Source organism: Scyliorhinus torazame, chromosome 9 (assembly GCF_047496885.1).
Source record: "Scyliorhinus torazame isolate Kashiwa2021f chromosome 9, sScyTor2.1, whole genome shotgun sequence".
NCBI classification, from domain to species: Eukaryota; Metazoa; Chordata; class Chondrichthyes; order Carcharhiniformes; family Scyliorhinidae; genus Scyliorhinus; species Scyliorhinus torazame.
In genome coordinates this window covers 23,790,406-23,806,675 of record NC_092715.1, presented here as the reverse complement: position 1 = coordinate 23,806,675, position 16,270 = coordinate 23,790,406, and the positions used below count along the sequence as shown (strand labels likewise).

The following is a 16,270-nucleotide window of genomic DNA, read 5'->3' as shown; positions in this document are numbered from 1 at the left end:
CCTCGGTTTAATGTCTCATTCAAAAGACTGCTCCTCTGACAGTGCAGCACTCCCTCGGTACAATACCGTGAGGGTCAGCTTTGATTTTTATGCCCTCGATTCTGGAGTGGAACTTGGACCCACAATCCCTTGAACCAGAGGTGAGAATGCTACCCCTGAGTCATGGCTGACACATACAAAGATACAAATTGTAAGGATACTTCCTGTTGATTCCTTCATTCCCCCTTTCTTTATTTTTGCCATTATCATTTTTGATCCATGGATGATTAATGGACATGTGTCTTTAAGTCAAGCAGCAGGGGAAGTGAGGAATTAAAAAGTTACAACATGACGGTCCTCCCCAGATTTTTGTTTGTCTTCCAGTGCCTCCCCATCTTCATCCCTAAGGCCTTTTTCAAGCGGGTAAACAAGATTATTTTGGGCTTTCTATGGGCATATAAAACCCCGCGGGTGAAGAAAATGTTGTTGGAACGCAGTCGGGGGAGGGTGGGTTCGCTGCCAAACTTCTGCAACTACTACTGGGCGGCGAATATAGCGATGATCAGGAAGTGGGTATTGGGGGAGGGGTCGGCATGGGAGCGGTTGGAGGCGGCGTCATGCAAAGGCACCAGTTTGGGAGCACTGGTAACGGCACCTCTGCCGTTCTCGCCGGCCCGTTACTCCACTAGCCCGGTGGTGGTGGCAGCATTGAGGATCTGGGGGCAATGGAGGAGGGATAAGAGGGTGGAGGGTGCGTCGGTCTGGACCCCGATTTGTAATAACCACAGGTTCGCACTGGGCAGGATAGATGGCGGGTTCCGGAGTTGGCAGAGAGCAGGAATTAGACGGATGGGGGATCTATTCATAGACGGGAGTTTTCCCAGTCTGAAGGCGCTGGAGGACAAGTTCAAGCTGCCGCCGGGGAATGGTTTCAGATATTTACAAGTGCGGGAATTTCTGAGGAAACAGGTGTTGGCTTTCCCGCTGATGACGCCACGGGGGATACAGGACAGAGTAGTCTCTGGTATCTGGGTGGGGAGGGGAAAGTGTCGGATATCGATCAGGAGTTGTTGCAGGCGGAGGAGACCCCGGTGGAGGAACTGAAGGGCAAGTGGGAGGAGGAGCTAGGTGGGGAGTTAGAGGCGGGTCTGTGGGCGGACGCCCTCAGCAGGGTTAATTCCACCTCATCATGTGCCAGGCTCAGTCTAATACAGTTTAAGGTGGTACACCGGGCACACATGACAGCGGCGAGGATGAGCACGTTTTTCGGGGTAGAAGATAGATGTGCGAGGTGTGCGGAAAGCCCAGCAAACCATGTCCACATGTTTTGGGCGTGCCCGAAGCTTGGAGGATTCTGGCAGGGGTTTGCCAAGGCAATGTCCAAGGTGCTAGGAACACGGGTGGTGCCGAGTCCAGAGGTGGCGATCTTTGGAGTGTCGGAAGAGCCGGGAGTTCAGGGGGTGAAAGAGGCCGACGTTCTGGCCTTTACCTCCCTGGTAGCCCGGAGACAGATCCTATGATTGTGGAGGGACTCGAAGCCCCCAAGGGTGGGGACCTGGATCAGTGACGTGGCTGGGTTTCTCAAGCTGGAGAAAATAAAGTTTGCCTTGAGGGGGTCAATGCTGGGGTTCTCCCGGAGGTGGCAACCGTTCGTCGACTTTCTCGGGGAAAATTAAAATGTCGGCAGAAGCAGCATTCCGAAGGGGGGGGGCGGGTAGGTGCAATATGGTTAAGGGATGTACACAAGGGGTTGGGAGGGAAATGGCTAGTTTACCTTGTTGATGTTTATGTTATTATTATTTTGTTTGTTATTGTTATAAAAGTTTTGAAAATACTTTATAATTTTTTTAAAAAAGTTACAACATGGTACACTCGTGGACCTTCGAGCAACAGAGTTCAGACTTTGTGGCACCTGAGAGACTCAGGCTGATTGGTGACCAATGAATTGGCCAAAGGGTCGTATTCTGCCCAGTAACAGGTCGATCCTGCCTGAGTGGGATGATTTCCAGAGAGCTAAGGGAAGCAGAGTTGAGACTTGGACACACAGGGGAAAGGACCTGGGGCGGGATTCTCCGACCCCCCGCCGGGTCGGAAAATCACCGGGGGGTGGCGTGAATCCCGCCCCCACCGGCTTCCGAATTCTCCGGCACCGGAGATTCGGCGGGGACGGGAATCGCGCCGCACCGGTTGGCGCCCCCCCCCCGCCCCCCCGGCGATTCTCCGGCCTGCGATGAGTCGAAGTCCCGCTGCTGTAATGCCGGTCCCTTACCGGCGGGACCTGGCAGCACAAGTGGGCTCCGGGGTGCTGGGGGGGGTGCGGGGCGATCTGGACCTGGGGGGTGCTCCCACGGTGGCCTGGCCCGCGATCGGGGCCCATCGATCCGCGGGCGGGCCTGTGCCGTAGGGGCATTCTTTTACTACGCGTCGGCCGTGTAGGTCTCCGCGATGGCTGACGCGGAGGTGACCCCCCCCCCCGGCGCATGCGCGGGGATGACGTCCGCGGGAGCGTGCGCGGACTTCCGCCTGCCGGCGGAGTCCCTTCGGCCCCGGCTGGCGTGGCGCTAAAGGCCTTTCGCGGCAGCCGGCGGGACGGCATCCACTCCGGCGCGGGCCTAACCCCTAAAGGTGAGGGCTTGGCCCCTAAAGGTGTGGAGAAATCTGCACCTTTGGGGCGGCCCGACGCCGGAGTGGTTCACGCCATTCCATCCCGCCGGGACTCCTCGCCCCGCCGGGTAGGGGAGAATCCCGCCCCTGTTCTCTCTCCCTCATGTTTTCTCCAGGGAGGCTGTGACCTTCTGTATTTCTGAAACTGCAGAGACCTGAATGGATCTACAGTGAAAACCATTACAGACTGCAAACAGGAAACCTTGAATTGAAGGCCTGGTTTGAAGGATTGTATGCTCGAAACAACCGAGACTCTTACTTTTCCCTTTTCCTTGTTATTATTCACCCTTCTGCGTGGGTTTAATCCGGGTGCTCCGGTTTCCTCCTACAGTCCAAAGACGTGCAGGTTAGGTGGATTGGCCGTGATAAATTCCCCTTAGTGTTCAAAAAGGTTAGGTGTGGTTAGTTGGTTATGAGGATAGGGTGGAGGCTTAAGTAGGGTGCTCTTTCCAAGGGCGGGCGCAGACTCGATGGGCCGAATGGCCTCCTTCTGTAAATTCTATGTTTCTATGATTCCCTGTTCCCCTCTGTTTGTTTATCTTGTGTGTAGAGGGTGGGGGGAGAAGTTAAAGTTGGGGGGGGGGGGGATTAGGAATTAGATAATAGTTAACCAGTTGTATTTGCTACGTATTTCACTATAGATCCTGTTATAAATAAAAAAGTAAGTGTTTAAAATTACAAACCTGGCGGCTGTCATTAATGGGAAGCCAAGGGCCAAAGGCGTGGGGTTTTTTCCTAAGAATTATTGGTTAATTCATTTGTGTTGGGACTCCGGGTCAAAGGGGCTGGAATTAACCATTCCCCAACCCAGGGTGATGTAATAAAATTAGGAGGGGAAACATGTCAGTCGGCCTTTAATTATGGCTCTGCCGTTTGATGAGATCATGGCTGATTTGATTGTGACCTCAGCATCAGTTTCCTGTCCGCCTTCATAACCCTTGACTCCCTTCCAAACCCATGACTACTACCATCTAGAACAGTGTTTTTCAAACTCTTTTTCCCGGGGCCCACTTTTACCAACTGGCCAACCTTCGGGCCCCACGCCAGCCGACCTCCGCACCCCACGCCGGCCAACGTTCGGGCCCCACGCCAGCCGACCTCCGCACCCCACGCCAGCCAACGTTCGGGCCCCACGCCGGCCGACCTTCGGGCCCCACGCCGGCCAACCTTCGGGCCCCACGCCAGCCAACGTTCGGGCCCCACGCCGGCCGACCTTCGGGCCCCACGCCAGCCAACGTTCGTGACCCACGCCGACCTTCGCACCCCACGCCAGCCAACGTTCGGGCCCCACGCCGGCCGACCTTCGGGCCCCACGCCGGCCGACCTTCGGGCCCCACACCGGCCGACCTTCGGGCCCCACGCCGGCTGACCTCCGCACCCCACGCCAGCCAACGTTCGTGACCCACACCGGCCGACCTTCATTTTTAAAAAAAATATATAATTTTTATTAAAGGTTTTCATAAAATATCAATAACAAAATGAGAAAGAAAAAAGAACCCAACAGGGTTAAGTACAAAACACAATCTAAAAAAGCAACCCCCCAAACCCCTCCCCCCCTGTACATAAATAATAAATTAACATTAACACCCCGACTTAACACAACAGGTGTATACACCCCCTCAGACCCTCCAGTGTAAATAACAGAAACAAAAATATAGTAACCCCCCCCCCACCCCCTCGAGCTGCTGCTGCCATTGACCAATGTCTATCGTTCTGCCAGGAAGTCTAAGAACGGTTGCCACCGCCTAAAGAACACTTGTACTGACCCTCTCAAGGCGAATTTCACCCTCTCCAATTTAATGAACCCCGCCATATCGCTGATCCAGGATTCCACGCTTGGGGGCCTCGCATCTTTCCACTGAAGGAGAATCCTTCGCCGGGCTACCAGGGACGCAAAGGCCAGAATTCCGACCTCTCGCCTCCTGCACTCCCGGCTCCTCTGCCACCCCAAATATTGCGAGCCCCCAGCCCTGTCTGACCCTGGATCCTACCAACCTCGACACCGTCCTCACTACGCCCTTCCAAAATTCCTCCAGCGCTGGGCATGCCCAGAACATATGGGTGTGATTTGCTGGGCTCCCTGAGCACCTAACACACCTGTCCTCACCCCCAAAGAACCGGCTCATCCTTGTCCCGGTCATGTGTGCCCTGTGCAGCACCTTAAGCTGTATGAGGCTGAGCCTCGCGCATGAGGAGGAAGAGTTCACCCTCCCTAGGGCATCTGCCCACGTCCCCTCTTCTATCTCCTCTCCCAACTCCTCCTCCCACTTACCTTTCAACTCCACCACCGAGGCCTCCTCCTCCTCCTGCATCACCTGGTAAGTTGCCGAGATCTTCCCCCCTTCCCCCCCCCCTCTGAGAGCACCCTGTCCTGTACCGTGTGTGGCAGTAGCCGCGGGAATTCCATCACCTGCCGTCTGGCAAACGCCCTTACCTGTAAGTACCTGAAGGTGTTCCCCGGGGGGAGCCCGTACTTCTCCTCCAGCTCACCCAAGCTCGCGAACTTCCCGTCCACAAACAGGTCCCCCAACCTTCGTATCCCTGCCCTGTGCCACCCCGAAAACCCTCCACCTGCTCTTCCGGGGGCGAACCGGTGGTTCCCCCGTAATGGGGTCCACGCCGAGGCCCCAACTTCCTCCCTATGCCGCCTCCACTGCCCCCACATTTTGAGGGCCGCCACCACCACCGGGCTCGTGGTATACCTCCTTGGAGGGAGCGGCAGCGGCGCCGTTGCCAGCGTCCCCAGATTCATACCCACACAGGACGCCGTCTCCAGCCTCTTCCATGCAGCCCCTTCCCCCTCCATCACCCACTTGCGCACCATCGCCGCATTGGCAGCCCAGTAGTACCCACAGAGGTTGGGCAGTGCCAGCCCCCCCCCATCTCTACTCCGCTCCAGGAACACCCTTCTCACCCTCGGAGTTCCTCGCGCCCACACAAACCCCATTATACTCCTGTTAACCCGCCTGAAAAAAGCCTTCGGGATAAACACGGGGAGGCACTGGAACAGGAACAAAAACCTTGGGAGCACCGTCATTTTGATTGACTGCACCCTCCCCGCCAAGGACAGCGGCAACGCGTCCCACCTCTTGAACTCCTCCTCCATTTGCTCCACCAGCCTTGTAAAGTTAAGCCTATGCAGGGCCCCCCAGCTCCTGGCCACCTGGACCCCCAAATACCTGAAGCTCCTCTCCGCCCGGGTCCCCTAGCTGAACTACGAACAGCTTGCTCTTCCCCATATTGAGCTTGTACCCCGGAAAGTCCCCAAATTCTCTAAGGACACTCATTACCTCTGGCATTCCTCCCACCGGGTCCGCCACATACAGCAGCAGGTCGTCCGCATAAAGCAACACCCTATGCTCCTCCCCACCCTGCACCAACCCCCTCCAGTTCCTCGACTCTCTCAGTGCCATAGCCAGGGGTTCAATCGCCAGTGCGAAGAGCAGGGGGGACAGGGGACACCCCTGTCTCGTCCCTCGGTGCAACCAAAAGTACTCGGACCTCCTCCTATTTGTGGCCACTCTCGCCATCGGGACCTCATACAACAGCCTAACCCACCTGACAAACCCCTCCCCAAACCCAAACCTCTTCAGCACCTCCCACAGGTACCCCCACTCTACCCTATCGAAGGCTTTCTCAGCGTCCATCGCCACCACTATCTCCGCCTCCCCCTCCCTCGCCGGCATCATGATAACGTTCAAAAGCCTCCGCACATTCGCGTTCAACTGTCCCCCCTTCACAAACCCCGTCTGGTCTTCATGGATGATCTGCGGCACACAATCCTCAATCCTCGTGGCTAAGACCTTCGCCAGCACCTTGGCATCTACATTTAGCAACGAAATCGCCCTGTAAGACCCACATTGCAGGGGATCCATGTCCCGCTTCAGGATCAAGGAAATCAGTGCCCAGGACATCGTCGGGAATAAAGCCTCACCCTCCCTTGCCTCGTTAAAGGTCCTAACTAACAGCGGGCCCAACAGGTCCATATATTTTTTATAGAACTCGATCGGGAAACCATCCGGCCCCGGTGCCTTCCCCGCCTGCATGCTTCCTATCCCTTTGATCAGCTCCTCCAGCCCAATCGGGGCCCCCAGTCCCGCCACCAGTCCCTCTTTCACCTTTGGAAACCTCAATTGGTCCAGGAAACGGCCCATCCCTCCCTCCTCCCGTGGGGGCTCGGATCGGTACAATTCCTCGTAGAAGTCCCTGAAGACCCCGTTGATGCCAACCCCGCTCCGCACCATGCTCCCTCCCCTGTCCTTAACTCCCCCGATCTCCCTAGCTGCGTCCCGCTTCCGAAGCTGATGCGCCAGCATCCGGCTTGCCTTTTCCCCATACTCGCAGACCGCCCCCTGGGCCTTCCTCCACTGCACCTCCGCCTTCCTGGTGGTCACCAGGTCGAATTCGGCCTGGAGGCTGCGCCTCTTCCTCAACAATCCTTCCTCAGGCTCTTCCGCATACCTCCTGTCTACCCTCACCATCTCCCCCACCAGCCTCTCCCTCTCCCCCCGCTCCCTCCGCTCCTTTTGGGCCCTAATGGAGATCAGCTCTCCTCTCACCACCACCTTCAGTGCCTCCCATACCATCCCCACTCGGACCTCCCCGTTGTCGTTGGTCTCCAAGTACCTCTCTATATTTCCTCGGACCCGCTCGCTCACCACCTCGTCCGCCAATAGCCCCACCTCCAAGCGCCACAGCGGGCGCTGGTCCCTCTCCTCCCCCCATCTCCAAGTCCACCCAATGCGGGGCGTGGTCCGAAATGGCTATTGCCGAATACTCGGTATCCTCTACTCTCGCTATCAGCGCCCTACTCAAAATGAAAAAGTCGATTCGAGAATAAGCCTTATGGGCATGTGAGAAGAATGAAAATTCCCTAGCCCCCGGCCTTGCAAATCTCCAAGGGTCCACCCCTCCCATTTGGTCCATAAACCCCCTCAGCAGTCTAGCCGCCGCCTGCTTCCTACCCGTCCTAGACCTGGAGCGATCCAGTGCCGGATCCAACACCATGTTAAAGTCTCCCCCCATTATCAGGCCCCCCACTTCCAAGTCTGGGATCTGACCCAACATACGCTGCATAAAACCCGCATCGTCCCAGTTCGGAGCATACACATTGACCAGTACCACCCTCTCTCCCTGCAACTTACCACTTACCATTATGTACCTGCCGCCATTATCTGCCACAATGCTCGACGCCTCGAATGACACCTTCTTTCCCACCAAGATCGCCATCCCTCGATTTTTGGCATCTAGCCCCGAGTGAAACACCTGACCTACCCACCCTTTCCTCAGTCTTACCTGGTCTGCTACCTTCAGGTGTGTCTCCTGGAGCATAACCACATCCGCCTTGAGCCCCTTCAGGTGCGCGAACACGCGGGCCCGCTTAACCGGCCCATTCAGTCCCCTTACATTCCAGGTTAACAGCTGGATTAGGGGGCTACCCGCCCCCCTCCCCCGCCGACTAGCCATAACCCCTCCTCGGCCAGCCATGCGCCCGCACCCCACACCCGGCCCGTTCCCCCACAGCGGCATACCCCCGTCTCGACCCCCCCCCCACTCGCTCCAGCTCCTCCTTGACCTTAGCAGCAGCAACTCGATCCCACCCTCCCCCTCCCCCAGCTAGGACCCATCCTAGCTGGTTTACTCCCCCCATTGCACTTCTGCAAGTCAGCTGACTCCTGCTGACCCCAGCCAGCCCCGCCTCCCCTTCGATTCCTCCCATTGTGTGGCACACCCTCCTCTCCTGCTCCCCAGTCACAGGCTCTCCCCCTCCCCCCTCCATTCTAAGCGTGGGAAACAATCCTCGCTTCCCCGCCCCGGCCCCGCCCCCCCAGTCTTCGGCACGGGAAAAAAAATCCCGCGCTCTCCACCTACCAGGCCCCGCCACCAACCAAAACAGTGCCCAACACGCCCCATCCACCCTCCCCAACCCGAAAGAGAAAAACACAGAGAAAAAGAAACCCAAAACAATGCAAAGGCCCCCCCCCGCCCCAAAAATAGGCATAACATATCCACCGCAGTCCCCAATCGCCCATCCTGACCCTCAGCCTGTGTCCAGCTTCTCGGCCTGAACAAAGGCCCACGCCTCCTCCGGAGACTCAAAATAATGGTGCCGGTCCTTGTAGGTAACCCACGGTCGCGCCGGCTGCAACATGCCAAACTTCACCCCCTTCCTGTGCAGCACCGCCTTCGCTCGATTGTACCCGGCCCTCCTCATCGCCACCCTCCGCACTCCAGTCCTGATATATCCGAACCTCCGCGTTCTCCCACCTGCTGCTCCTCCTCCTTGGCCCACCTGAGCACACACTCCCGATCGATGAACCGATGGAACCTCACCAGCACCGCCCGCGGAGGTTCGTTAGCCTTGGGCCTCCTCGCCAGCACTCTATGGGCCCCTTCCAGCTCCAGGGGCCCCTGGAAGGACCCCGCTCCCATCAGCGAGTTTAACATGGTGACCACATAGGCCCCCACGACCGGCCCCTCCAGCCCCTCCAGGAGGCCCAGAATCCGCAGATTCTTCCGCCTCGACCGATTCTCCATCTCCTCGAACCGCTCCTGCCATTTCTTGTGGAACGCCTCGTGCGCCTCCACCTTTACCGCTAGGCCCAAGATCTCGTCCTCATTGTTAGAGATCTTTTGTCGGACCTTGCGGATCGCCACCCCCTGGGCCGTCTGTGTCTCCAGCAGCTTATCAATAGAAGCCTTCATCGGCTCTAGCAGGTCCGTTTTAATCTCTCTGAGGCAGCGCTGGATACCCTCCTGTTGCTCCTCCGCCCACTGCCTCCACGCTGCCTGGTCTCCGCCCGCCGCCATTTTGTCCTTCTTCCCTCCCTTCTTCTGGTCCACCACCACCTTTTTTGTCGCCCTGCTCCTAGTTAAAGCTATATACTGACGGGGAGCTATTATTAACTCCTTCCCACACCGGGAAACATCAAAAAAGTGCCCTTGAGGGCCCTGCAAAGAGCCCAAAAGTCCGTTTTTGCGGGAGCCGCCGAATGTGTGACTTAGCTCCGCATAGCCGCAACCGGAAGTCTCGAGAGGGAATCCTTTTGGCAGTGTTCGCTTCACCAATCTGCCCCAAAAAGTCTGTGGAAACTCCTGAAAAAGGTCTGAGAGTCCGTTCCAGACGGGAGCTGCCGAATGCGCGACCTACTCCTCCATGGCCGCCACCGGAAGCCTCGTCCCCGCTTCTTCAATGGCCTTGGTGAGATCTTTTCACAGTTGTTGCCTCTGCTGCTAGAATTCACCTTTAATGCCAGCTGACCTTCGCGACCCACGCCGGCTGACCTTCGCACCCCATGCCAGCTGACCTTCGCACCCCACGCCAGCTGACCTTCGTGACCCACACTGACTGACCTTCGCGACCCACCATTAATGCTTACCTATAATGCGTCAGGTGAGCCTGCTTGGTCCTCACAGTCTCACTTGCTTTGTCACTCAATGTTACATTTCTGCTAAGGACTTCAGCTGACAATTGAAGTTCTCGCTGCGGAATCAAAATCGAGAGGTTTGTCCTGGAACTTACGAATGCCTTTGTGTTTTGCGGGTTTTATATTATCATTTGCCAGTACTTCCCTGCATATAACACACATGGGGCGGGATTCTCTCAGCCCGGGGCCGGGCCGGAGAATCCCTGCGACGGGGCCACGCCGCCCCGATGCCGGCACACGATTCTCCGCAGAGATTCTCGGGCCGGAATGGGCCGAGGGGCCGTCGTGAAAACGGCGAGTCCCACCGGCGCCGTTCTAACCTGCTCTGAGCCGGCGGGACCTCGGCGTCGAAGGGTCGGGTGGTGGCCTGTGGGGGGGGGGGGGGGGGGGGGGGGGGGGGGTTGGGGGGGGTGGGTGGGGATGTTCCAACCCGGGGGGTGTGGGGTGGGGGGGGGCCTCCGATGCGGCCTGGCCCACGATCGGGGCCCACTGATCGGCGGGCCGGCCTCTCTGGCTGGGCGGCCTCCTTTCCTACGTGCCGGCCCCAGTAGTCCTGCGCCATGTTGCGTCGGGGCCGGCGCGTTGAAGGAGGCCACTGCGCATGTGCGGATCGCGCGGCGTCCAGTTCGCGCTGGGATCAGCAGCTGGAGCGGCGTGGACCGCTCCAGTGCTGCGCTGGCCCCCCTGTAGGGGCCGGAATTAGTCCTGGCAGCGGCCCGTTCACGCCATCGTAAACCGCGACGGCGTTTACGACGGCGTGGACACTCTGCCGCGGGATTAGAGAATCCTGCCCATGGGCTTTGCATCCTGATTTGCATTGGCACAATTCACAAAGCCAACCCTTAAGAAATCATCTATATACTGCTTTGTTCCTGATTTCAGTTTTTTCTTTGTTGGGTGTTCACCAGAGGCCCTGGAGTTCTGTATACAGCTCACACCAGCACTGCTTTGTCCCGCCGTGGACTCTCCTAAGCAGCACTCCTTAGCAGATTCCGTTGTGAGATCCTGGCCTGTTTGTGTCTCTGGCCCTCTCTTCCTTATTACAAACTGATCCACCTTCAGTTCTTCACTCTTGTTGCTAGCTGGCAGCTACGGAATGGAAGAATCTCTCTTGAGTGATTTCATGCCCAGAGTACGTGATGTCAGTATACAGGGCGAATGACCTGCTCTCTGCCGCCACTTCTGGTGGGAAGACTCCATCGATTTTTTAAAAATCTGCTCCTGGGACAGTGCACTGTCGTCAGGAGGAGGTGGTCTGCTCGACTGGGCTCCAGGCCTGCGCACTGATACATCCGGCGTGCATGTGCAAGACGGCTGGCATTCCTGAACGCCAGTCGTGGCCGGTATTTTTAAAAACTGGTTGGGCGCTTCTGCCCACGATCGGGAACGCCGTAATCGATCGCTCCGCGACCCTCCCGACACCCGACCGCGACTCAACCGTGCGCAGGTCGTGATCCTGAGTTTGAGAATGACTGATCTGGAGGAACAAGGGCAGCAGACACATGGGAACATCACAACCTGGAACTTCCCCACCCAAGTCACTCACCTGGGACCTCGCCGCCGTGAGACAGCAGGGCTAACCCACTGCGCCACCGTGCTGCCATCACACACCATCCTGACTTGGAAAGATATCATTGTTCCTTCACTGTCACTGGGCCAAAATCCTGGACTTCCCTCCCTAACAGCACAGTGGGTGTACCTACACCACATGGACTGCAGCGATTCAAGAAGGCAGCTCGCCACAAGAGTAATTAGGGATGAACAATAAAATCTGGCCTAGCCAGAGATGCCCCTGTCCCGTGAAAGAATTTTTAGAAAGAATCTCTGTGCCTCAAAACTATTCACTGGCCCTGTCTCCACCACTTTCCGGAGAAGAGATCCAAAGATTCATGGACCTCTGAGAGAATAAAATTCTCCTGCCTTAAAGGGAGATGTGGCAGAGCACGGTGGCGCAGGGGTCAGCATTGCTGCCTCACGGCGCCGAGGACCCGGGTTCGATCCCGGCTCTGGGTCACTGTCCGTGTAGAGTTTCCACATTCTCCCCATGTCTGCGTGGGTCTCACCCCCACAACCCAAAGATGTGCAGGGTAGGTGGATTGGCCATGCTAAATTGCTCCTTAATTTGGAAAATAAATTGGATACTTTAAAATTTAAAAAAGGGAGATGTGTTATTTTAAAATGTGGACATCTGGCCAGGGTAGGGAACAAGGGAGGGGAGGGGCTAATAGAAGGAGGCTGGAGGGGAATCTCTTAACAAGGATGAAAATAAATCCCTTGAAATGTAGTTGAAAGATGCAAAAATAGAAAGGGCAGGAAATATCAGACTCAGACACATATCAGAGAACGAGAACTTGTGCACTGATTTCCAATCCATCATGTCTCGGGCAGGGAGGGTGTTACACATTCCAGATATTGGGTTGGGCTGGGCAGGTTGATAGAGGAAGAGGAGGAAAAGCTGGGTAAGGAAGGTGCGAACAGAACATGACATGGCCCCATAGCAATGTAACACTTCAATGCGAAGACTATCTGTGGAGTTGGCCCAGAGCTGAAAGGGCAGTATTGAGTCATCATGTTTCCATTTCAAAAAATGTTGTGAGAGTTACACAATGGCTGTCACATTCCTGAGATCCCTATAAGAACACCGGACTGAGCAGAAGATAGTGGGGAAGAGTCATCAGCTCAACAGAAGAGGTTAAGATGAGGAGCTCCTCGTACAGCCAGAAGACTACGTCCATGAACCGGTCCGGCAGGAGCGGAGTCAGGGTCCAGAGCCCCTCCGCAACCCGCTACCGCTCCCACTCAACCGAGTCCCAGGTTTACTATGGCTCCTGGGGACGAGCGGGAGGCTGCATGTCCAGGGCGATTGAGGCCGGCCCAGAGGTCCGAACCAACGAGAAGGAGGAGATGCAGCAACTTAACAGCTTTTTGGCTGGCTACATCGACAAGGTGAGGAGCCTGGAGCAGCGCAACTCCCAGCTGAGGGAGGAGCTGGCCGGCCTGAGGGCCAGCTTCAAGGTGCCCCAGGGAATGGGAGATGAGTACCAGCAGCAGTTCAAGGAACTGAGGGAGCTGATCGAGCGGCTGACGCACGAGAAAGGGGTGGCAGAGATCGAGAAGGGCAACACCGAGGAGGAGATTGACTCCTGGAGGCTGAAATGCCAGGAGCAGCGAGACCTAAAAGGTAAACTTACTCATCCTTATCTTGTGGACATGAGTTGATATTTTGAAAAGATGCCAAATTGAACCGTGTTGACGCATCATCTTGTCATATTCAGCATGTAGCAGAGCAGGCTCAAGGGGCTGAATGGCACACTCCTACTCCTAGTTCTTATGTATACAGAATACAAAAGAACAATGAAATGCAAGAACAATAAATTTCAATATTGATAACTTTGAGCCAATATATCTTGGCCGGAAGTGTGAGGTGGTCCTTACACCCACGCCAATGTTGCCTTCCTTCCTGCCTTCATAAAAAATATTTTTAAAAGATGGTTTGCCCACTCCTGCCTGCCCGCCCTGTCTACCAGATTATACCAGAATGGCTAGGGTCTGGCAGATGGAATACAATGTTGACAAATGTGAGGTAGGAACATTTTGGTAGGAACAACAGCAAAAGGGATTATTATTTAATTGATAAAATATTACAACATGCTGCTGCGCAGAGGGACCTGGGTGTGCTAGTACATGAGTCGCAAAAAGTTGGTTGACAGGTGCAACAGGTGATTAAGAAGGCCAATTGAAGTTTGTCCTTCATTGCTAGAGGGATGGAGTTTAAGACTAGGGAGATTATGCTGCAACTGTATAAGGTGTTAGTGAGGCCACACCTGGAGTATTGTGTTCAGTTTTGGTCTCCTTACTTGAGAAAAGACGTACTGGCGCTGGAGGGTGTGCAGAGGAGATTCACTAGGTTAATCCCAGAGTTGAAAGGGTTGGATTACGAGGAGAGGTTGAGTAGACTGGGACTGTACTCGTTTGAATTTAGAAGGATGCAGGGGGGGATCTAAAAGAAACATATAAGATTATGAAGGGAATAGATAGGATAGATGTGGGCAGGTTGTTTCCACTGGCGGGTGAAAGCAGAACTAGGGGATATAGCCTCAAAATAAGGGGAAAGTAGATTTAGGACTGAGTTTAGGAGGAACTTCTTCGCCCAAAGGGTTGTGAATCTATGGAATTCCTTGCCCAGTGAAGCAGTTGAGGCTCCTTCATTAAATGCTTTCAAGATAAAGATAGATAGTTTTTTGAAGAATAAAGGGATTAAGGGTTATGGTGTTCGGGCGGGAAAGTGGAGCTGAGTCCACAAAAGATCAGCCATGATCTCATTGAATGGCGGAGCAGGCTCGAGGGGCCAGGTGGCCTACTCCTGCTCCTAGTTCTTATGTTCTTATTTTTTATGATGAGGGCAGCATATTATGCAGGTCAATTGGCTTGTTAACAGGCTCGATTGATATTTAAATATGGCTGGGGAGATTTTGCTTGAGGTTGCGCAGGAAGATGATGGGCTTTGACCAAAATCGGGGGGGGGGGGGGGGGGGGGGTCTGCAAAATCCATCCCTGTGATTGAGACTGAACACTTTTAAAAATCAATCAACCTGAACAGTTGTGGATGGGATGACTTAGTGAGGTGCATGAGTCAGGGTGAGGAGGGTGGGGAGAGGGGAGTGTGGAATAAAGATTCAGGGCGTCCCAAAGCGCCTCACGATGAAGTGCTATTTTGAAGTGCAGTCACTGTTTCAACGTAGGTGGTGACTGTGAATTTGCAACACAAGCTCCCTCAAAGAGCAGTGAGATAAATGACCAATATTTTAAATTATCGTTGATTGAGGGATAAAGAGTGGACAACCTAAGGTAACCTCCAGCACTTCTTCAAAATAGCGGCAATAGGAGTTTTAAACTCCACCTCGGGCGACCAAACGGCGCCCCAGTTTAATGCCTCATTGGGAAATTTGAATCTCTGATAGTGTAACCCTCCCTCAGTGCCGCACTGAAGGGTCAGCCTTGATCCTTAGTTTCCCGAAGCCACACAGCTCCATCCAGGGTTTCTGGAGTCAGCACCCTCAGCCTACCCCAGGAGCTGGGGCTGGGGCTGGGGGCAGTATCATTCCTGCTGATCTGTGAAATCAGAAACTCAGAAGGATATCTTCAACTTCCACCTTTCCCAGTAGACTAGGGTGGAAGGGGAAATTAATGAAGCACCCTCATTTAACGGGCCTCGACAGGGTAGAATCAGGGACGATGTTACCAATGATGGGTGTGTCCAGAACCAGGGGTCACAGTCTGAGGATTCAAGGTGAACCATTTCGGACAGATATAAGGAGATATTTCTTCCAGGGCAGCATGGTATCATAGTGGTTAGCACAATTGCTTCACAGCTCCAGGGTCCCAGGTTCGATTCCGGCTTGGGTCACTGTCTGTGCGGAGTCTGCACGTTCTCCCCGTGTGTGCGTGGGTTTCCTCCGGGTGCTCTGGTTTCCTCCCACAGTCCAAAGATGTGCAGGCTAGGTGGATTGGCTATGCTAAATTGTCCTTAGTGTCCAAAAAATGTTAAGTGAGGGTTATTGAGTTACGGGCATAGGGTAGACACGTGGGCTTCAGTAGGGTGCTCTTTGCAAGGGCTGGTGCAGACTCGATGGGCCAAATGGCCTCCTTCTGCACTGTAAATTCTATGACACCCAAAGAGTGGTGAGCCTGTGGAATTCATTACCACAGGAAGTAGTTGATGCTAAAACGTTGAATATATTCATGAGGCGGCTGGATATAGCACTTGGGAAGAATGGGATCAAAGGCTATGGGGAGAAAGCAAGATTAGGCTATTGAGTTGGATGATCAGCCATGATCGTGATGAATGGCGGAGCAGGCTCAAAGGGCCGAAAGGCCTCCTCCTGCTCCTATATTCTATGTATCTATGTATTATATTTGTCCCATTGGTTTTGTCTGAATGTAACTGGGTAGCATTGAAAATTGTGCTTTACACACCATTGTGCACTCAGTGAGGGGCTAGGATCTGTCACTAAGATTGGCAGCTTCTTGTAAATTCCTGCCTCCTGGTTAGAAGGAACAAATGACTTCACTCTTTTAAAAATAAATAAAATAACTGGTTGGTTCCCTCTCTTGTCCAGTTGTGGTTTATTGTTTAATGACTGATATTTGAGCCTGAGTTAGGTGTAACTGTGATGCAGTTTGTGTAACACTTTCACTTG

General features: G+C 54.8%; 1 protein-coding gene across 3 annotated transcripts in view; it reads left to right on the top strand.

Annotated features, from left to right (window-relative positions):
- Window positions 1-16,270, top strand: part of LOC140429116 (vimentin) — a 76,941-nt gene that overhangs the window by 55,899 nt on the left and 4,772 nt on the right. The window contains exon 1 of one of the 3 annotated variants that reach the window (XM_072515699.1): window positions 12,629-13,251. The exons of the other annotated variants lie outside the window; for them this stretch is intronic. Within the exon in view, the coding sequence (XP_072371800.1) occupies window positions 12,768-13,251 (484 nt within the window). The 5' untranslated portion in view covers window positions 12,629-12,767. Of the gene's footprint in view, window positions 1-12,628; window positions 13,252-16,270 lie in introns of those variants that run through there. 3 annotated transcript variants of the gene reach the window in all.